General features: G+C 32.7%; 1 protein-coding gene across 2 annotated transcripts; it reads right to left on the bottom strand.

Annotated features, from left to right (window-relative positions):
- Positions 1-749: 749 nt before the first annotated feature.
- LOC137837934 (ketose-bisphosphate aldolase class-II family protein) lies at positions 750-27429 on the bottom strand. 2 transcript variants are annotated; one of them, XM_068647116.2, is made up of 43 exons: positions 27293-27429; positions 27028-27160; positions 25440-25515; positions 23673-23753; positions 23506-23586; positions 23158-23234; positions 22979-23033; positions 22829-22877; positions 22388-22525; positions 22242-22320; positions 21534-21612; positions 21401-21447; positions 21052-21246; positions 20103-20178; positions 19192-19272; positions 19036-19116; positions 14536-14606; positions 14398-14452; positions 14242-14290; positions 13916-14053; positions 13258-13339; positions 13077-13155; positions 11954-12000; positions 10504-10715; positions 10169-10256; positions 9103-9222; positions 8890-9008; positions 8730-8802; positions 8512-8631; positions 8289-8357; positions 8024-8194; positions 7890-7937; positions 7575-7716; positions 7271-7368; positions 6185-6329; positions 5955-6043; positions 5768-5878; positions 4297-4371; positions 4012-4077; positions 3688-3876; positions 3495-3605; positions 1738-1818; positions 750-1138 (listed from the first exon to the last, which is right to left on the bottom strand). In XM_068647116.2, exons 2-43 carry the CDS (start codon positions 27127-27129, stop codon positions 959-961), a joined length of 4125 nt encoding a protein of 1374 aa, XP_068503217.2. In that variant the 5' UTR covers positions 27130-27160; positions 27293-27429; the 3' UTR covers positions 750-958. The 2 variants fall into 2 exon arrangements, 1 of the variants encoding a protein (XP_068503217.2); XR_016520344.1 differs by lacking the exon at positions 7575-7716.
- Between the last annotated feature and the right edge of the window lie 557 nt (positions 27430-27986).

Below are 27986 nucleotides of genomic sequence, written 5' to 3' on the forward strand. Positions count from 1 at the left end.
TCAGAATTTGAAATGGAAATTTACTTTTGGAACATATTTCAAAAGAAAAAGATTAATTTTTATTTAATTAAAAATAGAAAAATTAATTTCAAATTGTGAAACTTAATTGCACTGAAACTCGAAAAATTAATTTTGAGTTCAAAATATATTTTCATAAGATTAATTACAAATTAATTACACTACTATAAAATTACAATTGTATAATTTAAAATATAAATTACAAATATTAATTACAGATTATATAATTTAAAGTATAATTTTAGATTATACAATAATTGAATGATTGAAAATATATTTAGAGTTAATAATTAATTTTCACAGTTTGACACTGCGAGAATTATACTGTATAATTTAATTTTTTAACTTTTATACTGTATAATTTGTAATTTTTTTAATCATTTAATCCAGAATATATTTTCATGACATGAAAGGATAATTTTTATATTTCTGAGAGTGCATGGAGGTGTATGAAAAAAATTGATGTTATAATATTATTGTGAAAAAAAGTGATACTAACTTAAATTAAGAAAAACTGTTTTTTTATCATTGATTTAATTGGTTTGGATTGAAAGTAACTTAGAAATCAACCCCTACTTTTATATTTTATACACTAGATTTGTTTATATAACTAAGCAGAAAGACACATTAATGCTACCTCATTTATATCATTCCAATTCAATCAATTTAATCTTCTTTTATAAAATTATGGATATGGATTTAAATCCAATCCAAATATTTGGATTTGAATCTATAAAAATCTAAATTGTTTTTATAAAAGAATATAAATCTGGATTTAAAATCTGATCCAAATATTTGGATCTGAATTGGATTTATTTGGATTGGATTTTTCAAAATCCAATCCATGTCCACCCTTATTCCTTACTATAACAGAAAACATGATAACAAAATAATATGAAGTTGAAAGTTACCATAGTCCTAGCTAGTAAATTTGTAGAAATTATGCCTTTCCTGCTGAACCAAAGAGATGCATCTTTTCTGCAACCACAGCCTTCATGGCTTCCTTTGCAGAAGCCATGACATGAACTAGATCGTTCTTGGGGGTAATCAGAGAGTCCATGTATGCTTTCCTTACTTCAGTGTTCACATTGAACTTTCTAACACCAAGATTTATGCACTCCTGTCAAAAACAAGAACCTCTTATAACGTTTGCAATATAGAGTGCTAAAACTACTAGACTTCAATGGAGGGACCAGAAATTGGATACATAAAGGATAACTTAGAAAATCTTAGACGCATCACTACAAGAAAATCATGAAATAGAAACCAATTTTTAGAAACCAAAATAATTAGTTGCAATAGTAACTAAATTAGAGACCATTTTATAAACTTAAAAAAAAAAATTGGTTTCTAAATTAGTTTCTATTATTGTTAAATAGTTTCTAAATTGGTATTTAATTAGCAACCAAGGTTTTAGAGACCAAATTTAGAAACTAAATAATTGGTATTGTTAATTAGATACCAATTTAGAAACTATTTAACAATAATATAAATTAATTTAGAAACCAATTTTTTTTTTTAATTTCTAAAATAGTCTCTAATTTGGTTACTATTGCAACTAATTATTTTGGTCTCTAAAAATTGGTTTTTATTTCATGATTTTCTTGTAGTGCATGTTACAATTGTACCGTGAGCTCAAAGCTAATAAAACGTAAGTGTTACTTTGACGGACCAAAACTCAAAGCCAACTTCCAAAATATGTTGTTTATGTAACTGTACCTTAACAAGTTCTTCGCTCAAACCAGAAGCACCATGAAGCACCAGATGAACTCCTTTCTCCAGGCTCAAAGCATGCAGCTCCTAAAAATGGTACAATGTCAAAATTACACAATTGAAAAGAAAACCTCAAGTGTGGCTTAAATTAAATTATTATCCATTGGGAACATGGGCAACTCCCACCCCAAAATATCCAATTCAGAGGTGGAAGCACACAAGGTTGTCCTCAAATATCTGTAAATTTTATCTTAACTGCGGAAACTACAGCTGAAGAGAAAAGACCATGAAAAAGAAGTATTCTCAAAATAGTATAGGTCACCCAGTCTAGATCATAGAAGTATCAGCCTAGAAGTCTGGTTTTTGCAATTTTACTAAAATTCATCACATGGGAGATCAGCAATGGTCTGGATTTTTGATAAATCTCAAAAAAACACATTTCAATACTTGTTTTAGATACTTAATTCGTGAGAAGTTGGATATCTTTTTGTAAAAAGAACCCCAATCTTTGTTGAACTATGGAAATATTTAAACGAAGAGAAGTTATAGAAAAATGTGATAAATGTTATCGATATGAACAAGGAGCTAAGACAGGATCCGCTGAGCAGAATTTGGCCAGTGCAAGGAAGCTTCTGTTGAGCACAGACAGTTGGGAGATAACAGGTGCTGAGCGGATGTATTCCAAAGAAGAGGTGAATTTTGAAACCAGATTTGGCTAAGCGAACTATGAAACCACTCAGCAGTTTGCAGTGCTTATAGCATTTCAATACGAGCACGGTGCTAGCTGGAATAGGATGTCTAGCTTATGCAGCAAACATTATCTATCTATTGCTTTTGGGGTGTCTGTTCATCTCTTTATTCTTGGTGATTCTTAATGTGATTTGGTTTATGTAAAAGGGTTGGGATACCCCTTTTGTATCCCTCTTAATTTAATTTCATTATTTACTGATAAAAAAAAATAAAAATGAAACCACTCAGCACACAAGAAGCCTTCAGTTTGAAGAAAAGTGATCCGCTGAGAAGATCATCCAAGCACCGAGTATAAGCCATCAGCTGAAGGCAACTTGTTTGGAGTATAAATAGAAGAGAAGAAAAATGAGGAGGGGCTGACACATTAGAATTGAAGACACTTTAGAGTTGTGCTATTCCCTTTTCATTTCTTTATCTCACTATAGTCATTGAATCATCCTAATCACCATGAGTGGCTAAACTTCATTGTTGTTGGTATTGAATGAATTTGTAACTTATCTGTACCTATTGACTCATATATATAAGTATATTTAGCTTTCAATTCTAGGTTAAGCTTCATGCTTAATGCTTGAGCGTAGAGGAATCTATATTCTTGCTTTTAGAATTGGAATGCCTTTGGGAAATGTATCTCCTTTTCTGAACTAAACTAAATCAAATAAAAGCTACAATTGCTGGGAACAAAGTTGATGCTTTTGGTTTTAACTATTCTATTCTTAATGCAGGGATCAATTGAAGTTAATCAATGAATTGATTAATTTTTGTTAGATTCCTAGTAACTAAGTGTAAGGAATTATCTTGTTTTAACTGTGATGAACATGGAAGGTTGAATGTATGATCAAGAAGTGCAGATTAGTGTTCAAGTCCATTTCAATCCCAATTCTTAATCATATATGAAACCTCCAACCATTTTATCTTGTGTTCAATCAACTTAGCTTTTTGAAAATTGCGTTTTGATTTGTGCACAATTAGGTAGAGTGCATTTCTATGCAAGTTTCAGCTAAGGAATTAATCACCTTAAGCAGGTCAACTCTGAGATTTGGACCACTTGCAGGGTACTTTCCATGCACATTACCAATACACACTGCCAAAGCATCTATTCCAGTCTCATCTATGAATTTTGATGCCTGAAATTAATGCAACAAGCACAAAGGAATTAAGCAAAGCTCATGAGAACATTTTGAGTAACGTAGAGGAGAGGTAGCATACCATATTCACATCTGTTAGTCTGGCTTCAAACTCTTCTACAGTTAAATCATCTTCTGTCCCTGACAATCTTCCTAGCTCAGCTTCAACCAGCATATTTTTTGAGTGCGCCAGTAATGTTATAAATTGTGTGTATGCAACATTTTCATTGAAAGAAAGATGTGAACCATCAACCATTATGGAACTGAATCCCTGGAATCATTACATTCACATTGCAGTTGAGATAACAGAAAAATAACTAACCACAACACAAATGGACACTGGATCATCTTTGAGAATGAAATCGTTCTGTAGGTATGATTTTATGCAAGCAAAAATTCAAATTACCAGGTCAAGAGCTTCCACAAGATCCTGCTTTAAAGTTCCATGATCAAAGTGAACAGTAATGGGAACCTGTCATATATGAACATGAATAAGCAGTGATATTTAAAGACACTCAAAATACTGGTTAGTTGGTTACTAAACCTAAATATTGGTCACTGCGTTCTCCTCATCCACACGTGTCAAGTGTGTAACTTCATCAGATACTTAGTAAGACACAGGAAGATTTTTAAGTTTTTTTTTTATCAGCAAAAAATAATGCAGCAGCAGAAATAATATTATGCCACTTACACTGGCTTGCTTTGCAGCAGAAATGCAACAAGCAACCAAGGGAATTCCTCCTTGCTTCAAGGCCCCTGGATGGATCTGAAAATTGTAAAGATAGTTCAGAAAAATTTTAGAGGAAGCAAAGTTTTTATACAAAATAATAGAATTGTGGGTTATTCAAAAGGTCATTTAATATGATGATGCACATATACAGGGAATTAATAAGAAACAATTAATCAAGTATGAAGCATAGTTGCTCCACAAACAAAGCAAAGCTCATCATGAAATAAGAAAACATGAATAAAGGAATTTTGTTTAGGTTTCCACTATTTTCTCAAACTGGTGGGATCATGGAGATTGGAGGTGTTATACAATGAAAGGCTGACAAAATGATTTTCATAAGGATCAACATATAAGTCCTCCAATGTTTTCAAATTTTTTATCATCGTGTAAATTTATAGGATAGAAAGATATCGCATCAAAAATAAGAAAAACAGCCAACACTAAATAGAAAATATACTGTAAGAAACACTATCTGTGCAGAATCTAAGCATTAGCCAGAGATTCAAAAGAATGTTGTGAAAAAGCTTAATCCTTAATACAGCATATCATGTGATTTTCCAAGCAGCCTTACAGAGATATCCTTCACTATCTTGATTTGAAGAGTCTTTCTGGCACTAGTGCTCAGCAAATAGAAAAAAAATTATTGAAGATCCCACATCGACTAGAGATTAGGACATTTCATTGTATATAAGTGGGTGCAAACCTCACCACATGAGCCGGTTTTATGGGGTTGAGTTAGGCTTAAAGTCCACTTCGTAACATGGTATACTCAACCCCATAAAACTGGCTCGATGAGGTGAGGTTTGCACCCACTTATATACTATGAAAGACTCTAATCTCTAATCGACAAAAATTCTAAAGAAAATGGAACAGAAGCAATCCCTCTAGACCCAGATCCCACAACAGACACTATCAAATTGGTGCTCTTGGATTCGGAGTTATAGACATCCAGACCCTTTAGGTGACTTGTTCAAAACCTTTTTGAGCAATCATAAAGAGGAGAGATCAAGTTACTTCAACAGTAACTTTGAAAAGAGTTACACTCCATTTTTATTTTCATTTTCTTGTAATCTAATAGTTCTAACAGGTAACTCGTCTGTAACTGTTAGACTACAAGAAAATGAAGGGTGTGGATAAAGATTATGTCTTTTAAAGGTACTCTTAGAATAACTTGATCCCTCATTATAAAATACTAAAAATTTCCTTTTACTTGAGAGCGTTTGATACCCTAGTTAGAGGAGTATTCTAGGATTATTATTTTACACCAATCTCATCAACAGGCTTAGAAGTTGGAACCCTTGATATTTAGCTTTTCTATTCCAGTACCACTTTTTCCCCCTCGTTTGTGTGCTATCACATTATTTATGTTCGCAATAAAAAAAAGGGATTCACACAAATCAATATGTTGAATTTTGAACTAACTATTCCAGACCTGTAATATAGCAGGACTTTGTTCTTCCTCAGCAGCAGAAACAACAGCCTCAGCTCCTTCCAAATTGTAGACATTAAATGCTCCAACAGCATAACCACCCTTTTCTGCATTCTTTGTGCCAAAAAATAAACAATATTAGAAGAAAATCAGTTCCAATTTGCATAGCCATGAACCAAAGTATCCTTACATTAAGAATTTCTTTCGTTGATGTAAATCTGATTGAGTAAGTCCAGGACTTGACAACTTCTGCCAATGCTGTGCTGTTACCAACATTACCTACCAGAAGCAAATTATCTTTGATAAGATGAAATATACTAAAGAATAGAGGAAAATATGTATTTTACTGCACCAGATACCAAGATTTGGTCGTAAACTGTAATTAAGAAGAGAAAAAAAAATAAAATTAAAAAACATTACCAGGGAAGACAATGTAAGGAATTCCAGGATGTCTACTTTCAGGGCCTAATTGCCACAGGGGAACACCAGCAAGTGCTTGCCCAACTATCTTCGCACATCTTGCACCAAGGGCTTTTGTAGCGAGGTCTGAAGACGTAATACCACCCTAAAGCCCCGAATTTGATATCATGATTAAATACCAAAAGTTCACGAAATTGTTTTATTTAACTTGCAAAATAGTAAAGATAAATGCAATGAAGTTTTTTTAAAACGTTACTTCAAAATCTGTTACAGTAAATTAAACAGCAAAAATGTTTTTGAACATATTTCTTGCTTTCCTGAGCATGAAACCTAAGTGTCCACTTGTACTTCTGTGTTTCTAAAAGGTTTTAATGAACTATACATTTCTCGTGTCAATTAACTTCGTGATAAAGCATAGTGATCATGATACAAGAATGCCTGGATGATCAGCCCAAAAAGGTCCGATCAGCTATGTAGCACAGACACTGACACAGACACTGATACGACACGGACATAGACACAGAGATACGTATAATCTCTAAAATGTAGGACATGGGGACACGGATCTATATATTATATAATTATGAATTATATAAATTGACAATAAAGATTTATGTGCACAAGTATGTTTAAGATTATTTTTTGGAGCAGAAAGATGTTTTTCATGACTGGTTCAAAATGATTTGTTTCTTATTTTTATAATTATAATAAAAATTTATACAATAAATTTGAGTTTTTAGAAAGTTAATGTATTTTTCCTTTTTAAGATTGTGTTAGAACTGTACTAGAATTATCAGAAATCCAACAAATACTTTTTGAATTTGACACTTCACGGATACGTGTCCTACAAGTGTCATACGAGTGTCGGTGTCCGATACGAATATCCGACACCGACACACTATTTAAGAGAAGTGTCTGAGCTTCATAGCTTATCAGTGTGACTATGCTAGCCATATATGCAATATTGATCGCGTATAAAGTCGTGATTATTTTTCAAAAAAAAATGTAAGGACAGTAGAACAAAAGGAAATATCATATTTTCCATATCAAAATGAACGTTCACTGGGTCCTTTATATATGAAGTACCTTTGCAATAATATAGCGAGGTTTTGTAGTTACTCTTTTCACTATTTCCACCAAAGCGGAACTCACTTTAAAGTTAATGTCCAAACTCTCAGCTGCAGCTGCACATTTGAAAAAGAGATTAGATTGAGGGGAATAACTTATATTTCTCCCACTTAATGCACTACACTTTGCTTTGAATGGTAGATAAAAAGAGAACAGAAGTAAGCTATCTCTGTGTTGGATCTTATAGGTGAACAGATCCCATATTACAACACTAACCAAGAGATGGGAAGAAGAGAAAACAAGCAAAAGAAGAAAGACAAACTTCTTCCAGTTATGAGATTTCGGCTGGTCATTATTAAAGTGTCTTTATGAACTTTAAGATATAAGTCTGCTAATTCAGCTGTTCTACTGATTTCTTCCTCCCTCTCTTCCATAGGGCTCATTGCAAGTTTTTCAACTGATACCTAGTACAAAGAAACCCTTGTCATTAGACAGGCAAATGAAATTTCAAAACAGAAATTGCGTTATGCATAAAAATGAAATGTCTTTGCTAAGCAAACTTTCATCATCATTGTCTCCATGAGAGAATTAACAATTAAGAATGAAAAATGAGGTATAGAGTTGGAATGTTAGTCACCTCAATGCTTTTTAAGAACTGACCACACTGTAGTTTGAGTTCTTCAACCTGTGGAATACAACTTGCAAGCATAAGCATAAATGAGAAATTGGGTATGCTTGAGATTAGATTTGGAACTTAAATTCATTTATCACCTGCTTTGTTGTTTTTGGAACATAGGATCCCACAACTATCAGACCACCATTCTTTTCTCTAGCTATTCCTAGATCACTTGGCAATATTGGTGGCTTAGAGATGATTCCCATAAGTGCAGAGACAAAACTAGCAGCAGTGCGACACAAGAAACGTTTTCCTGTCAATTCTGCCTGTTAATAAGAAAAGACAGTCCAAGAATATTTGCATCAGTAACAAAACACACAAAAATGAGACAGAAAGGCATGGAAGAGAAGGAAGGTTTGCCTTGATCATTCCAAGAGCAAAAACAGTCATGTCTCGTTCACTAGCTGCATTAACTACGCATATTGTCCCCTGCTTAATACAATAGACATTCATAGTAAGTGGTTTGAATATACCTTCTTATTTGTAATTTCTTACCCAGACAAAGTAAGCCACAAGTTCTCTTCTTAGAACCTTAAAAATGTACAAACTACTATGCATTAACTATCTCCCTTATTTTGCATACCTTCTGCAAACTGCATAGATGCTTAGCAACTGCATTTGGACCTCCTTTCCTCAAAAGTTGGATAGAAACAGATGCAACACTACTTGCAAGTATTCGGCCATTTGTCTTCTCCTCTACCCACTACAATTGGATAAAAGGCATCTCAAAATTTAGAATTTATCCAAATCATGAAAATATAAATTGCATTGACCAAGCCAATAAAGGGTTTGAAGCTTTACATGACGCAGGTTTGAAGATTTGTAGCCAAAGGAAGCATCTTTAGCAAACTCTGTGTCCCCTGCAGGAACAAGCCTGCAGTGAAAAAAGTTAAATACACAGGACTCTAATTTGGATCCATTCATAATTCCTTATAGCTAGATCATGAATGAAAAGACATACGTATCAGAATCATCAACATAGTGTGTGTCTGCAATAGTGTAACGACCCCCTTGAAGGAAAAAGGGACAAATTATCCATGCATCCATTTCACCCAATACTGAAACAACCGCATCTGCTTCCTGTACACAACAACCTAGTGTCGTTTAGAAAACTGAAGAGTATCGATATTATTTATTGAAATATACTTATTGAGCTAAAATACATTATCCTTGCCTCTGGAAAATGACCTCGTAAAGTTGAATCTCCCCTCAAAACTACGGAATAGTCAATGCTGTCAATTGATTTTGCAGCAATGTCCAGATTTCTGCAAATCTCTTTTATCAGTGCACTGGCCTGCCACAGATCAAGCGCAAACTTATAAACTTGATATAGATTTTTTTTATCAGCAAAGAATGAAATTAAATTAAGAAGGATACAAAAGGGGTATCCCAACCTTTTTACATAAACCAAATCACATTAAGAATCTCCAAGAATAAAGAGATGAACAAACACCCCAGACGCAATAGATATATAATGTTTGCTGCATAAGCTAGACATCCTATTCTAGCTAGCACCGTGCTCGTATTGGATAAGCACTGCAAACTGCAGCTACAAAACCATCAAATACACCCTGCCTCTATTGGTCTGTTATAAGACACATCAAAACAGAATCCTCCATCATGTCCTTAACATTCCTTTAGACTCCCTTGCACACAAGCACATATGTCCTTTCCATCTTGCACCAGCTGCGGGCCGTGACAAACCCACCAACACCTCCAACCAACTATAAATCCAGTATAGGCCGTAGTCTTAAAACTCTGGTTGGGACACAAGGCCCATGCTTCAGATTATTTTAATTAATGGTATGGCGCTTAAAATTAAAGTGTTGCATGTATTTCAGTTCAAAACTTTATTAAGCTCAAATATTGCATCTCAGTAATGACACTTTTTCTTCATACTTCAATAACAAGTTTTTCCATTTGTGGGGCAGCAATAGGACAAATGGAGCTTGTTGATTTAGTTGTGGTGGCCAAATACAAATAGTATCACTAAAGCAATTTAAATACAAATTGTTCTGGTGGCCAAACACAGAATATCCTTAAATAATCAATTTAAATTTTTTAAGTTTCCTTTATTATACATAAAATAAAGAAAATTTGACCGCCCCTCACCCCTTATTTATCTCTCATGCACTTGTAGCCTATTTACCTTTGAATAGAGTTCTTCAAAATTTCACCCATGGTTATTAGTAGAATTCTTACAGAAGAGAGATAAAAATAGAAGTAATTTTCCTGTTTACCTTGTCAGAACTCAGTGACCTGGAGTTTGTCAAAATGAAAAAGCATTTTGGACTTTTTCTAAACTGCTCCACCAGTGACTCAATGGTCCTGCAGTGAAACATGGCCAATTGAGTAATAACTTGGGATTTATTCAGGAAGATCTTGCTTTCAATTCCAATCTCATGATGACAAATTATTATTGATTATAGAAATTATTAAAAATAGCACAAATAGCACAATATGAAAGAAAAATCAGTGCTTTGGTAGTTTGGTTTGAGGTAGCACCGTATGAGATATCTTTCGCATTCATTCTTCCAAGAAAATGGAAATAAGAAAGAAAATGAAATACACTTACCATTCTGTTAATACCTCAATATCATGAACAGTTTGTGTTCCTGTCGGATCATCATCTAATACAACTAAAATCTTTGAATTGCTTTCTTTTAGTGTTTGTATATCAAGAACATGATCTTCGGGCCACTCTGGTGGAAGAGAATGTAACATGGCATCTTTCCTTTGAGCTTGGATTTTTCCTTCAACTCTTACACCAGTTAGCATCTCGTAAACCTGTGCAAAATTTGGTACAGCCTCCCAAGTTATTCCAGCCATTGTGTTTATCATATATTAAACAAATGTAGATTTTATGTAGACAGGAATTCCAGTCTTTTTAAGATTAGAGGGAGAAGAAGAGTTTATTCTAATGTTTTTATTTTCTTGACAAAATCATCTTGAAAAATTTAATGTTTGGAGCGGGAGCACAAAATTATAACTGATGACAGGGGGTTAAAAAAGCAAAGGAGGGGGAAAAGGTGCCAACAAATTCACAAACTACAATAGTACCATGATATCTGTCTACCAGCAAGCAACTTAAACCTGGTACAGTTTAATGTTTGGTGATAACTATAGTTTCCTATTCCTAAAGATAGGCTGCTACATGGAAAATAGAGAATTTGGTAAGAAATAAAGAATTCAAGGAAAATATGGTCAAAACACTCCTAATAAGAAATAAGACTTGGGTAGCATCATCCCTTAAGGTAAATTTTGGGGTTGTTGGGCTTAATTTACTCCTAATCTATGAAGTTCGGACACTTCTCTTAAATGGGCGTATCCGTGTCGGACACACGTATCGGTGTCAACATTCATACGACACTAGTGTTCAATTCAAAAAATATTTGTTGAATTTTTGAAAATTCTAGCACGGTTCTAACACAATTTTAAAAGGTATAAATACAATAATTTTCTAAAAACTCAAATTTATTGCATAAATTTTTATTATGATTATAAAAATAAGGAACAAATTCTTTTGAACCAGTCATGAAAAATATAATATCTTCCTGCTCCCAAAAGAATCTAAAACATACTTTTACACATAAATATTTATTTTCAATTTATATAATTTAAAATGATATAATATATAGATTCGTGTTCCTACATTTTAGAGATTATACGTATCTCCGTATCCGTATCCGTGTCGTGTCAGTGTCCTTATCCATATCCGTATCTGTGCTACATAGCTCCTAACATGGTACATGAGAGCGTAAATGACAAAGTAGTCTAGGGTTCATCCTTGCCATACCAATTTTTCTAATAACTAGTCAAATTTCAACCCCAAATAGGTGGACTGGTGAATTATCCATGTGTCAAGCCCGAAGGTCTCTCGCATTACTTTCAAAAGGGTTTAAGATGGAAGACCCTAAATTGCTATTTTATCAAGCTAATTACATTCTAAATGGATTTTGTGATATCAGAAAAAACTAAAATATGAAATTCTAGAGGTTCTACGAACTGAAATTAGTTATTCATACCTTGACAACACCAGCATCGTCAATCCGCCCCCAGCCAGCAGCAGAACCTGTAAAGTAATATTATAAATTTGAGCAAGCAATTCTCCAACAGTTTCCTGAAAGCCCTTTTTTGTATTTTTATTATGTATCATTCTGTGAAAAATATATACACATAATTGAAATTTTAAGACAAACTACAATATCTATTTTTTAAATATTAAAAGGGAAAGTACATCGGAAATTTAAGTAAACGTGGGGGATATTGAACTAGTGGAATAGTTGAGAGAGAAGAAAAAATAACTTTATGCAATAAAAGAAGAGTTCTTGAAAAGAAATGAAAACTAAGAAAAAAAAAAAGACAAGATAAGTTTTTTAGATGACTTCATAAAGTAAGTTTTTGCATGATTGAACACTCGAGATTGATAGTTAAACATTCTCAAATGAAAAAAAATAAATAACAAATAAAAATACTAAAAATGATCATAAATTATAAAATGTGTTCTTTAAAAACAATTTAATTCAATAAAATTAAAGTTTATATTTACTAAAATGCAGTACAGTACTTTGGGGATCTGTGGTTGATATCAAATGAGTGAAAGAATTAAGATAATGAAAAATTGTGTAGTAAAGGAATGGTTGTTCAAATGAAAAAGAAAATCAAACATAATAATAAAAAAAGTTATAGGTTAACTAATAAATTAAAAGTGTTTTATTAATTTATAATGACAAAAAGGTGTATATATACATATCAATTCTCGTCCACATACCCGATTTAAAATTGGGTATACCCAATACCCCTTATCTAATCAATGTGGGAATTCCTCATCAAAATCAGGTTAAGTTCAAATAATACTCGTGCAATGGGATGTTCAATCATTTGTGATCCCTAAACCCTAAACTCTAAATCTTATGTCCAATTATTTGTGATACCATGATCTCAATTTAAGTAATGAGATGTTCATTTAAAAATAAGATCATGAAGAGAAGATCCTACAAGCACCATCCTCTATCCATTAAATGGTCAACCTCAAGTATCTTTTTCTTACTTTTGTCTATTAAAATCAGAAATAGTAATGGCCAAGTTGAATTGAAGAGAAACATTAGACTGTATACATCATTAAGATTCAAAAGTATTATACAGCACCTGCCAGATATAGTTGGTGAGCAATAGTTGATAGCTGAAGTGGAACTTTCCATGCAGATGATTCACGAGTAACAATTCCCTGTACATGAGTAGCAATAGTAGATTTTACTAAAATAACATCATGATGTTATTTAAATAAAGTGTCCCTGCTGAATAGCAGGAGGAATATACTATTTCTTACCATGTCCTTCACAAAGATATCAAGTGCTGAACATGGCGTGTAATCATTGTCTATCATGTGTTGCCCACGATTCTCAAACATCCTGAAACAACAGACATATCTTAAGGTTAGCAGTTAAATTTTCTATTAAAATCTATGAATGTGTTTTATTTAGAAAAGAATAATGTAATAGAAGAAGGAAAGAAGTGAAAAATAGGACTAGAAGAGGATAAAAAAACCTCAAGAATTAGAGACAAAATTACACATAAACTCTTTCGAAATAGCCATAAACACGTCACCATATAAGACATGAATACAACCATAATATTAAGAAGTGGACTTTAAACTTAACTCAACCCCGATAGACCAATAGAGGCAGGGTGATGGTTTTGTAGCTAGAATAGGATGTCTAGCTTAGACGTTAGGATAGGCTTGAAATGACTCTGATATCATATTAAGAAGTGGACTTTAAGCCTAACTCAACCACATAAAATCTGCTCATGAGGTTAAGGTTTGCACCCACTTATATACAATGAAAAGCTCTAATCTCTAGTTGATGTGGGATCTCCAACACATAATAACAAAAAAAATGGATTACGAATGTCACAAATTGATCAAAAAGTTAGTGACTTCAAAATTATTGAGAGGACAACGTGATTGTTTCGTAGAAGAGACATACCAGGAAGTTCCTCCACTAATTGCAATAAAATCGAACAACAGTCTTGTATTCAAACCCAACCGAGCTGCAAATGCTATTGCCTCAGCAGCTGAGGCAATGTGAACTCCAGCAAGCAATTGGTTAATCATCTTTATACCACTACAGAACAATTTTAACAGATGTTATTGTACAATTTTTTGAATTCAGGATAGTACATTATGTGGATTTCAGTGTCTCTTTCAATAAGAATTAACATCACATTACCTGTTTCATGCGAAAAAGAAACAAGTATCAGTATTAGTCAAAGCAAAACAGTGAATTAACAATATTGGAAAATTAATAAATACCTTCCAGAACCACAACCACCTTTGATAATATAAAGCTTCTCACTCAAGGCTGATTTCAAAGAATTAAAATAAATTAACCAGAAAATTATTTCTGAAATAACTGTAAGTCCAGAATTAGAACTAACATTTTTCACTTTTATGATCAGTTAGTTTTACCTGCTAAGACCTGACCAGCACTCTTAAGGGCATCATCAGTTCCTGACGCCATTATCTGAGAATTATTCATTACATCAGTGTCTTGGTCCACAAAATCTAAAACGAAGTTTCGATAAAAGACAAAGATGTATTTCACACCGTAAGAGTTCCCAATGAGGCCCTCGTAACACCACCAGAAACCGGGGCATCCACCAACTTCAAATTCTTATCTGCATTATTATCATGAATGGTTACTAATAGAGTAATTGAATAAAACCTCTGTTTTTGTAAAACTGAATAACATTCGCCACATTAGAAAAGTGGTTGTTTCTGTTACATAATGTTGAGTTTAGTCCCACATCAGTACATGGCTATTTCTGTTGAGTTTCGTCCGACTTCGAGAAATTATATAATCAATATTTTTCAGATGAAGATCTCACATCGACTAGAGATTAGGATATTTTATTCTTTATAAGTGAATGCAAACCTTTTCTTATAAACTGATTTTATGAGGTTGAGTTAGACTTAAAATCACCTTCTTAACATGGTATCAGAGCTATTTAAAGCCTATTGTCATCTGCTATCAGGTTGTTATTGGACCATCCATAACATATATAGCTTCTTAAATTAGTTCATGGCTTTCAATCCAACACGGTTTTCTTTTTCGACCTCTGTTTCAGTGAGGTTTCCGTCACCATATCCGGTGTTTTCTTCCGCATTTTCAATCATAGAGAAGCTTAACGATGAAAATTATCTTCTTTGGCTTCTACATATCAAACATGTTTTGCATGCTCATGGGCTTCATCGATATTGTGCTACGCCTCGGATTCCCACTCGGCAACTTTGGGAGAAGATTAGTTGAAAGAAAAAGAATGAATGTATTTTCGAATGTATTTACAAATGTGATTACAATCTAAATTTATACACTCTATACCACCTAGTTAAGAAAGAAATAATAGATTATTAAAGTTACACAAATCAAATCACCAAAAGATAATAAATATGTCCTAATAGATCGAAATCGAAAATGAAATCTGCACTATTTATTGAATAATTATCTCCTAATTAAGCAACACTCCCCGGTGAATATATATCCATCATTCTCAGCTTGCAAGTAAGATGTTTGAACTGTTTTGTGTGAATGTGTATGCCAAATGGAGTCTTGAAGAGATGTACTCGATGGTTGCAAGACCATTATCCAACTTCTCCTTGATGAAAGGTCAGTTTATCTCTACGTGTTTGTTTGGTCATGTTGAACTGGATAGTGTGCAATATTGATGACGGACTTATTATCACACCCTAGTCCCATAGGAGCTTTATATTATACTTTGAGGTCATCAAGTATGATCTTCATCCATAATAGTTCACAAACCCCTTGAGCCATGACTCTATATTCTGCCTCTGCACTTGATCTTGCGACTACATTTTTTTTTTGCTCCTTCATGTTACCATATTTCCACCCAAGAACATGCAATAACCTATGGTGGATCTCCTATCAACAATTCATCTGCATAGTCAGCATTATTATATACTTTCATGTATAAGTTTTCCCCTTTTTTGAATAGCAATCATTTACCATATAGGCTTTTAAGTAATAAATAATTCTATTTATTGCCTGCAAGTATCGTGCACAAATTGGCTAACTACACTAACTGCATAGGTTATATCTGCCATATTGTGTCATAGATAGATAGATAGATAAGTTTTCCCACAATTCTTTGATATTGTGTGTTCTCCATCTTTAGGCTTTCCTCACATTCCCAATCCTATTATTTTTCTCTATTGGCACTCCACTGGTCCTACATCCCAACTCAGCTTCTTGAATACTATCCCTTTAAGTTGAGAACCAAGAATGAAGGACTTCATTTCATGAAAGGTAACATCCTTGGTTTACGACTTTTCCAATGATGACATTTGTACCCCTTTTTGTTGGAGGCATAATTGATGAAGACACATTTGATGGCCCGAGGATCTAGCTTACCCCAATAAGGACTATGAACATGGACAAAGACAGGACAACCAAAGACAAGACAACCAACCAAAGACACAACTTTGAAGACTAGTCATAATGGGAATAGAATGATAGAATCTGGTCATAAGATGAATGGACTAACTCCCTCTAGAACTCGAGAGGGTAATCTATTGATCAAATAAGTGGCAGTCTTCCCCAATAAGATCTAGGAACATACATTTGGAAGAATAAAGTTCTAGTAACCTCAAGGAGATGACAATTTTTCCTTTATGCAACCCCATTTTGTTCAGGAGTGTTCACACATGTTAATTCACGAACAACCTCATTTTCCTTAAGGAACTTGGAAAAGTTTTGGTTCACATATTCTCCACCATTATCAGAACTCAATATCTTAATTGGGCTTCCAAATTGTGTTTGAACCATTCGATAAAAATTGACAAACAAGTGAAAAACTTCAAACTTATCTATCATAAGGAATATCTAGATAACCCGAGTACAATCATCAATAAATGAAACAAACCATTTTGCACTTGAGATATTAGGAATAGGTGAAGGTCCTCATACATTTGAATGAATAAGATCAAAATGTTTAGGACTTCTATTATTCTTGGAAAAAAAGGTTGTCTGGTTGTGTTTAGCAAACTGACAAACATCACAATGAAAAGACTCAACAGAACAGACACTTTTGAATATAAAACAGGAAATAAACACTTTAGGGTACTAAATGGAGGATGACCAAGACATTTGTGTTGAAACCATATCTGAGAGGATGATTCAACTGAAGATTAGAAGTGAGTGCCTGCAGTCTAGCACACTCTTTATTTTCTTCGTGATGTAAGTAGTATAACCTGCCTTACTCTTCAGCAATTCCAATCATCTTTCCCGTGGCAAGATCGTGGAACCATTAGCAACCGTAATATGTTGTTTACCAGATAAAGCAATGTAGGATAAAAAAAGAAGAGGAATGAGGTGTAATATGGTCACTACCACCAGAGTCTATAATCCATATATTCTCAGTACTAGAAGTATTAAAGGATAAGAAACTAGAATTCTTAGCCCTAATGGTTAAGGAACAAGAGCTAAATGTCTTACTAAGGGAGTCCATGAGAGTTCAAAACCAATTGAGCTTTGAAGATCGGCGAAATCTGGTTCTAATGGTAGTGGTTTTGTTCACAAAACTTGTCGGAAAAAAAATTTCCAACCGTGGTCAACGACGGTAGTTAGCAATCAACGATGCAAGGTGGTGGTCAACATAAAAAAAGTACAACAATCAAGACTACCAGAAAAAATGGTTGCAGCAATGAAGACTGCCCGAAAAAAATACAGAAACAGAGTCTCCCAGGGATCGGGAGCTATGATACCAATTTGAAAGAGGATTGATAGTATTTCTGAATGTATTTACAAAATGTGATTACATCCTAAATTTATAGACTCTTTACAATTTAATTAAGGAAAAAAAAAATAATTAAAACTATACAAATCAAATCTTCAGAAGATATCAAATTTGTCCTAATAAATAGAAAACGGAATCTACACTAATTATGGAATAATTATCTCTTAATTATGCAACAAAATTCAACATCATTTTCATTCGAAACTTGGGTGCAAGCTCGTTTTCTTCGATCTGAACACAGGAACACAAAGTAAGGTGATCGCTCCATTTCGTAACTTCTTAATGGAATCAAATATATCTCGGACTCTCTCATCTCTATTGGCGAAACTATTTACTTGATTCGTTGGCTCCTGATTATGAATCACTGATTTTGATGATATTGAATCTCTGTTATTAGCAAAAGAAACTATTGATATTGTTTCTACCTTGAATCTTACTCGTGCTAAATCTGTTATTAATACTTTTTGATTTTGATGATATTGAATCTCTGTTATTAGCAAAAGAAACTATTGATATTGTTTCTACCTTGAATCTAACTCATGCTAAATCTGTTATTAATACTGAGACTCAAACTCCTCAAGCAAACTATGTTAATTCCAGTTCTCAACCATCAGCTGAAAACATTGAGACTAAATACAGATTAGATAACCATATCACTGTGTTTTTTATGTGGTGTTTTGGTTGTTGTGGAAATCCCTAAGTGTGTTTTCTGATCAATTAGTGGTCTCACACGTGGATGGTTGCAGTAGAGGTTGTGGTGATTCAGACATGTTGGGGGATGTAAGTCGAAGGTGTAAACTCCAACCATTCTGAGTGCGAGATGGACCCTGGCAAGTAGGAAGTTGGTTTCTGTTAAAAGTGAGCTTATAAGGAGCAAACAGGGGGAAGCCAAAGTCCAAAAAGGAGCGAATGGAAGATGTTGCATTGAAGTGATTAATTCTGTGACAAGTGCTACAATCGTGCCATTGCAAGCTGGGTAGAAGGAATGTCAATGAGGTGGTGGAGATAACCAATATTTTGGTGTTTTTTGATGGTTTTGTAGCTGCAATTTGCAGTGCTTATAGCATTCCAATACGAGCACGGTGCTAGCTGGAATGGGATGTCTAACTTATGCAACAAACATTATCTATCTATTGCTTTTAGGTATTTGTTCATCTCTTTATTCTTGGAGATTCTTAATGTGGTTTGATTTATGTAAAAGGGTTGGGATACCCCTTTTGTATCCCTCTTAATTTAATTTCATTCTTTGCTGATAAAAAAAAAAGATAACCATATCACTGGAGGAGTAACATACCATGCAATCTATGCTCCAGCTGACTCACGTATGCAGGGGAAACCGTGGAAGAGAGAATGATAGATGCTCCAGCTGGAAGAGCTACATATTGCAGAAAATATATCAGTATATAGTTAAATAGACATCTTAATATGGGTAGTAAGATATTATATGCACCTGAAACTGCACCATTTTCTCCATATAAAACATTTTCTGCTTGTGATTCATTCGTGACCATAATTATGAGAACATCAACATCTGTGACCAATAATAAGTGAGTGATTTCCTGATCTAGCAAGTTATCATATATAACAAAAACATAGCACGTAAAGAGAAAATAAATAAATGGGTTGAATATATCCTTCTGCTTATATGTAGAACTCATTACACCAGAAAGGATCATTCAGTGTTGTAAGAGCTGACATCAATGCTTAGTTCTAGTATCTAAACTGCTGAAGCTTTATTTATCATACCCCCAATCGGTTTCTCCATTATGTGTTATGAAGGCAGCTTATATCCATTGTATTGTAGAAATTAAGGGAATTGTGAACTATACGAGTACATCTAAATCATGTACAGCATTTAATACAATAGGAATCTGATGCCTATGTATAATCATGAATATTTAGATTATATATGTATTGTTGGGAATGTTTTTATTTAATCTCTTATCATATCGTCATATAACGTGACTTTTTTTTGAAGTTGTTAATTTGTCTTTTGATGAATTTAAACTAAAGTGTCATTTTCAATGATGATGATCAAGAAAAAGATGAAATACCTCAAATAAATTCTATTCTCTTTTCACTTTTTGGATTTTAAATAGATGAATTAAATTTATTTTTGTTATATTTGACTAACCTTGTTTACATAAATCTTGATTGTCAATTTATATAATTCATAATGATATAATCCAAATTCTAAGGCCAAACAATTCCCAGTTACATAATCAATATCTCAAGCTTTTCATTTTTAGAACAGGGAATACAAAGGCAATATTTTATTCATTTTATTATTCACTACATTACCAATGTTTCAGGATTTTATGTATCATTTTATTTATGGGTACGTAGTATATATCAATTTACCTTTGCTCACTTCAGCTGGAGAATTTCCAATCAGGCCACCAGCATTTGTAAATCGTCTTTGAGTTGGTTCATACACCTAGAAACAAAAAATTGAAACGATGCTTATAGTGATCATATAACTTTCTTCCATGACATTAAGTAAAAGTTTCATCTTTGCATGAAGGCAAATTCTTCCTACACCCAATCTTTTTGAACCTGCACCCAATACAGTTTTAAATTTCCAAAAATCCCATTCCAGATAAGAAAATCCACAATACAAAAAACTCATTTTGTAAAAAAAATCTGGAAACATATACCAGAAAAAGGACATTTTATATGTACTCATTTTGTCTTTTTCATACTGAAACTGGATGGCACTGATATGGTGAAGGAAGTAATTGCCTTGCATGAATATACAAACACCCACATTTTAGACCATAAACAGATATATACGAAGTGGACTTTAAGCCTAACTAGGGTTGCACCAGATATATGTTATGGGTGGTGGCCTGATAAACCTAACAAACACTCGCTAGGATAGGCTCGAAATGGCTCTCTGATACCATGTTACAAAGTGGACTTTAAGCCTAACTCAACCCCATAAAACCAGCTCATAGGGTTGAGGTTTGCACCCACTTATATACAATGAAAGGCTCTAATCTCTAGTCGATGCGAGATCTCAAACAGTACTTGTCATTTTCCCTTAAATACCTAACACAATTTATACAAATAAATTCAACTTCAAACATTCAAAAAAAGCTTTGAAGTCCTTTTAGAGTATTATAGTTGGACCTGGCTCTTGATTTTGATACAGCACAATAATCTACTAGCAGGCACCAATGCTATTGATAATGCAAACCAACATTTTCATTATCTGTGGTCAACCAACTCACTATTAAGATACTAATATCAGATCTCCTTGTTACTAGTTAAATGCAATATAGCTTAAGATTTAAGAGTGAGAAATTACATCATAACCAACAACGCAAAATTCTGAACTCAGTAAGTGAGTTGCCATGCCAAATCCCATAGCTCCAAGGCCAATAAAACCAACCCTTCTCACACTCTTAGAATCAGTAGTAAATTCAGATGCCAGTTGCTCTGGGTTATACGTATCAGCCTTTTCAGCATCTGAAATGTTAACCCCGTAAACCTTTTCCCAAACCTGTTATTAAGATGAAGAAAGAATATTTAACATTAGAAATACTCATATAACCATATCAGATACATAATCATAGATGTTAAGAGAACACTACAGCTTCTAAAACAAAAAACAACTTCTGATTGAAACTGCTAAAACAGATGTTTCATCAATTAACCTTGATCGGTGCTGCAACATCATCTCCACTATCAACAAGCGAAACCCCTGAAAAAATGATTTTCCAAACTATGTAAGCTGGAAATGATAGTTTTTTATTTTTATAAGGGATGTATAGTTTACCGATTTTGTACCGTGAATAAGTTGTAGATGAGTAGCAGCCAAAATTGGAAGTGGAAAAGTAAGTGACTTGGACATATTCAAAATGATTTCCTAGAAAATTAAACAATTTTTTTTATCATTGTAGTGTTTGCAAAAGAATAACTAATGAAAACAAAGTTGCTATAAGGCAAGAAAAATGACAATTTTTGAAAACAAGTCATATAATATAAAGTGACTCTTTTCCAACAACAAAAAAAAGTGACTTCATTCATGGAAATGAAATAGAAATTCAAGGCATCATGTTCATTTCAAAAAGTCAAATAAACTTCGTAGTAACTCCTAAAAAAACAAGGGCTAAGGCTATTAAGTGGGTACATAGAATCATTTATATCTCTTGGACATCCTTTCATACAAGAGCTTGTTTGTGTTGGAGGACATAACAATGACAAAACCTTGAGCTGAAACTAAAACTTAATTATAGGTACTTAAAATTAAACTCCTTACAATTTGGTTCTTTAGGCTCTAATACTATGTCAACCGATCACTTCGCATAAGAAGGTGGAGGTTCAAGAATGGTTTGTCTCTGACATCAATTAAACCTTAAACCCTGAACCTTAAACCCTAAAAGTATTATTAATCAAACATTGGTAGACTACATTTGATTTTGATGTAATCGTATAATCATAAAATATAACAAAAACACTGAAATATATAATTGTTCAGATATCCATTGATCTTACCAACTCCTTAACAAAAGTGTTCAGAATTTGATGATTAACCTCTCCCTTTAACAAAAGGGGTAAATAATTCTTGAACGCCCTACAAAATGGATGAAATTATTTCCACCTTCCAATAGAGCTAGGAGAGGCTTCAGTTAAACACATACCATGAATTTCCTGCAGCATTGGAAATTATATCATAGATTATCCAAGGATGAATTCCAATTTTGGCACCAAGAGAGAGAGCCTCCACTGCATTAATGAAATGAATGCCTTCGAGCATTACATTAACCATTTTAACCTTGCTGCAAAGGAAAAGGGTGAAAATTTTGATAAAACTAATATATCCAACAGAACACAGCAACCTATAATAGTAACTTTTGGTTGGGATGAACAATGTTACGAAGTGGACTTTAAGCCTAACTCAACCCCATAAAACCGGCTCATGAGATTGAGGTTTGCATCCACTTATATACAACAATCTAAGTTAATTATCTGCACTTCTTAGGAGAGGGAGAAAAACAAGGAATGGCAAGATGAACTGGTGCAGTTAAAGAATTTTGCATAATGGAAAGATTAGGTTTTAAAAGAGCAAGAACGAAGTAAACCTGCCACCACCAATTTCACCCTCAAAAGTGAAGAGCTTTTCACACATTGCTGTCAACAAAAGGCAACAATAAATTAACCTTCAGATACAAATGAAACAAATTGCCCTTTTCTTAATGCATATCAAGTTCAAAAACTGTTTTAAATTTTACCAGAGAGAACAGGCTGTGCTCGTGCAATGGCATCTAGACTTCCAGATGATGCTATCTAAATATTCAAGAAAAAATAGTCAAGATATACATGCTGGGTATGTAATTAGAGAAGGAAATTAGTTTTTATTCTACAACCAAGCAATAAATTATAAATACAAGATAATGAGACAATAACTTACTATGACTTTTTCATTCAAATCATCAGATCTCCCATAAGAGACATAAGCATCAACAACATAAGCAATCTCATGAATTTCTACACGATATACAAAAATGGTTAATTTTGGGCTGCAACACCCTATCACTAAATTTGCCCAAAGTGGGAGAATGGGAATAACTAGTTTGGAACTCCTTTAACAAAGAATCAACAATTATAAAGCAAAAAATATTGTTATAAAGTGGACTTTAAGCCTAACTCAACCCCATAAAACCGGCTCATGAGGTTGAGGTTTGCACCCACTTATATACAATGAAAGGCTCTAATATCTAGTCGATGTGTGATCTCCAACAAATATCACATGTATTACCTGCTAGATCCCTCTCCAGTTTATGGAGAAGTGATGGTAATAAGGTCGAACGCAGAATAAGAACAGTATCTGGTTTTAGACCTGCATAACCCAAAATGAATGCCATTTACATGAAACAAAATCCTAGGACGTAAAACTTGTTTAATGCCAAAAAGCTGCATAGAGACCTCTCAAAGCACCCTCATCTCCGAAAATGAGGTCATTAGTTTGATCTATGTGAGATATTAGGATAACTAGAGCTGTTACATCTGCAAGTGAGACAGAAATACATGTATTAGGGAGACCATGAAACAGTGTAATTTACATAAACTGTACAATCAGTGTATTAGATAACACCAACGGGACAGTTATTCCACTGATCATACTTTGAGAGAAAATCATGACAATAGCAATTAACATTAATAATAATTAATAAAGAATCATCCTTCTTTACTGAAAAGTCATGTAAAATTAATAAATGTTGAACTCGAAGTAACATGAAATATGGCAAAGCAGATTTTGTTTCTAATACAATAATGTGATACATGTAGTATCTAAGAAAAAGTTACAAAACAGGAAAACCGAATTCCCTGTCCAAACTCTCTCCTCTAACTAATTGATTCCCCCACTAACACCAATTACTGAGTAGTCATATTTTCCCTCTTGGGCCTAAGAACATTAACTTTAAGAGGTTTCTTCCCTATGTAGCACAGACACTGATACGACACGGAGACGGATACGGAGATACGTAAAATCTCTAAAATATAGGACACGGAGACACACGAATCTATATATTATATAATTATGAATTATATAAATTGACAATAAAGATTTATATGCACAAGTATGTTCTAGATTATCTTTTGGAGCAGAAAGATGTTTTTCATGACTGGTTCCCAAAAATTTGTTTCTTATTTTTATAATCATAATAACAATTTATATAATAAAGTTTGAATTTTGATAAAATTAATGTATTTTTTCTTTTTAAAATTGTGTTAGAACCGTACTAGAATTGTCAGAAATCTAACAAATACTTTTTGAATTGGACACTTTACGGATACGTGTCCTACAGGTGTCATACGAGTGTCGCTATCCAATACTCGTATCGGACACCGACTCGCCATTTAAGAGGAGTGTCCGAGTTTGGGCTCGTTCCCAATATCACCCTCTCTAAAATTTGCTGTTTCCTCAAGGAAGAAAAAGGAGAATCTGATCTTAATGTAAGCTGCTGATTCCCAACTTTCTCCTCATGTGGTTGGGCTTTCCACAAAATAAAACATTCGATAAATGGGGCTCCATTGCGTCAATTTTTTCAAGGTTTGAGAGAATGGCCTTTGGGGTGGAGGGTCAGAATCACCCACCTCCATTCCTAAGGGTAAGGCAGTAACTGCAACATGGAAAGTTTGAGTTGAGACACGTTGAAAAAAGGATGAATACGAGCAGAATCAAATGACAGTATCCGTATCCGTATTCGTGTCGTGTCAGTATCCGTATTCGTATCTGTACTACATAGACCAATTTACGACCTCGGTTAGTACATCACTGTGGGGGTAAAAGATGTGTTCATGCATAGCTTGGTTTCTTGAAAACGGAAAAGTTCACTCCAGAACTTGCTAAGGAGCATAGAGTCGCGATCACTCATGATGGATTTGAGGAATCTACAATAGTATGTTTAAATTTTAGAGAATATAACTGAGCAACTGCTGCTAAACATAGGGCGGAAAAGTTTAGCTTGCGATTGATAACAGGTGCTGTCACCCAAATTATATATATTTATGAATTTTAAGTTACAACTTTACAACTAATCTGTTTGATTTTTTTTAGATTTCTGAAGTACATTATTATGAAATTAGAATGATATTGCATATTATATAACTATTTTATGAAGTTAGTGTAACAAACTTGAGCAAAGAAATATAATATATGAAATAGTGAACCATATGGCTGAAATTTACCTCTCCCAGCTTCCGAAGGGCTTGAACATCTAACTCCTCCAAGCTTCACGATGTCTTCAATGACGGGACTATTTATCTACGGAACAATTTATTCCAACCGTACAAATTAAATGTAACCTTACTTAGTGGTAGTATTTAACAAACTAAAAGCAAACATTAGTTGCAGTAAAATCCTAATAGAAAATGCAGTAACAAGTGAGAGGAAATAATAATAATAATAATAAAGAATGTCTGATATTTCAAATAACGATTTGATATTTATTAATAATAAAAAAATTATATAAGTTAAAAAAAAAATATTTCAAATTGTTTTTTAAGAAAAAAAGATAAACTTTTAATTTAACAATGTTATTTTGTTAAACTAATTTTTAGCAATTTGACTGGCATTTTTTGTACTGATCTTGTATCATACCGAATCAGACTGGTCACCGGTTCCTAGTCCGATAAGGAATACGTTTCCGGCAAATTCTTACTAATTGTTAATTGCACCTGATTTAAAATTTTTAAAATTACTCTTTATTTTAAATTTGTAAATTTAAAATTTAAGCTAACTTGAGGAGAATATTTAATTATTAATTTATTTTATTAAAAAATTATAAATATTAAAGTAGCTTATTTTAAGAGCTAACTTAGTTATAAACAAATTCAACTAATTTCTAACTGGTAACTTGTTTATTATTATTTATTATTATTATTATTTATTGCATTTTAGTGCATTATTTAATTATTCGTATTTTTCCGTATTATTACCTATTTCAATTCTTTACAAACAATCACACTATTTTTAGTACTTGTACGTTATTTTTTAATTTTTACTTACTTCAAATTAAAAAAATCACGTTGAAGTAATAAATTTGTTATTACATTATGAGAAACAATTAATATAATAAATTTAATGTAATAATAATATAAATTAAAAAAATTAATACTCGTTATATCAACTCATTTAAATCAAATAACTTTTCCAAATTAAAAAAAAAACATATACAACTTTTAAAAGATAAATAAAAATTTAATTATTTAAAAAAATTTAAAATTATAACTCATAATATATTTTCTTCTTAGAAACACAGATATCATTTACATAATTATATCATTTTATGTTATTTTTCAATTATCAACTTGTTTATCAATCAGTATAAATTAAAAATGCAGTTAGTTTATCAACTATTAACTCATCTAACTTTATTAAAAAACCCGATTATTAATATAACATTTTAATTAATAAAATATTTGAAATCATAATATATTTATTCCTTTCATCTATTTTTATAATCAGACCAACTTTATATCTGGATTTGTAAATATTAGATATAATTTTAAAATATTAAATAAAAGGAAAATATTTGAAATCATAATTCATTTTTTCACGCATTCTTCCGTTGAATGAAAATGACTGCCTACATTTTACTTCTAACCACGCAACTAAAAGTGAACCGTTGATTTTCATTCGACGGTTCCAATGCTGAGTGACTGCACGACATTGCACGAAAACCGAAATGTAGGAGCACACATAATCAGATTCCTAATGACAGATCCTATATTCTTATGTCTGCAGATATGATGAGACTGTTCAAAGAAAACGAACCTGAAAAGCTTGCACATCGTATCCATGGCGAATCGCGGAAAACGCCATCTCCAAGCTGAACTCGTCAACGCCAACAAAACCGATCGCCTTCCGAGACGCCATTGTGAATAACCTTCCGATTGATTTCAGCACACTGCACAGGAGAAAGAGATGCAAATAAAATCAATAAATAGATAGATGAAGTAAGGATCGAAGTTAATGGAAACAGAAACGATGAAATTGGGAAATTACACAAGTTGAGAGAAGGAAAGAGTAAGGAAATTACGTCTGTTTCCGCAAAAAACCAGAGACTCGTGGAGGATGCGGAAGCAAGGACTATATAAAGAATACTTTTCACATGGAAACAATGATTCAAAAACCACTCCACTAGTCTATGAATTTTTTAATATGTTATATTTTTTTTTTATAAATCATCCAAAATACACTCCACTAGTCTATGAAGGAGCATTGAATAATAAACTAATATATTAAATTTCTTAAAAATATATAACATGTTTAATTATTATTATGAAAAACTTGGAAAGCAATAAAAATATTTTAAGAAATTTAAAATTATTTCTTAGTAGAGAAAAAAGTAATATTATTTGTTCAACTAAAAATAAATTATTATTTGACGTGAGTTGTAATTCCACCATTATTTATATATTTTAATATTTAAACTTCTGATTTCTTATAGTATTTATTTTTTTTCATTTTTTCATTTTAAAAGATTTAAAATACTCACATTATAAGAAAATGATAAAAACATAGAAGAAATGTTTATTATTCTCATATGTGTATGTTACATCATTTTATAAGAATTTGCGAATGTAAGATATTAATAATAATAAGATTTTATCATTATTAAATTAATTACATATAATTAGGTACAATATCGTACAAAATATCGTACAATATTACATACAATAATTACATATAATTTGATAATTATTATTCTTTTAATACAAAATAATCTCATT

This window comes from Phaseolus vulgaris, chromosome 4 (assembly GCF_051622355.1).
Source record: "Phaseolus vulgaris cultivar YP4 chromosome 4, ASM5162235v1, whole genome shotgun sequence".
Lineage (NCBI taxonomy): Eukaryota > Viridiplantae > Streptophyta > Magnoliopsida > Fabales > Fabaceae > Phaseolus > Phaseolus vulgaris.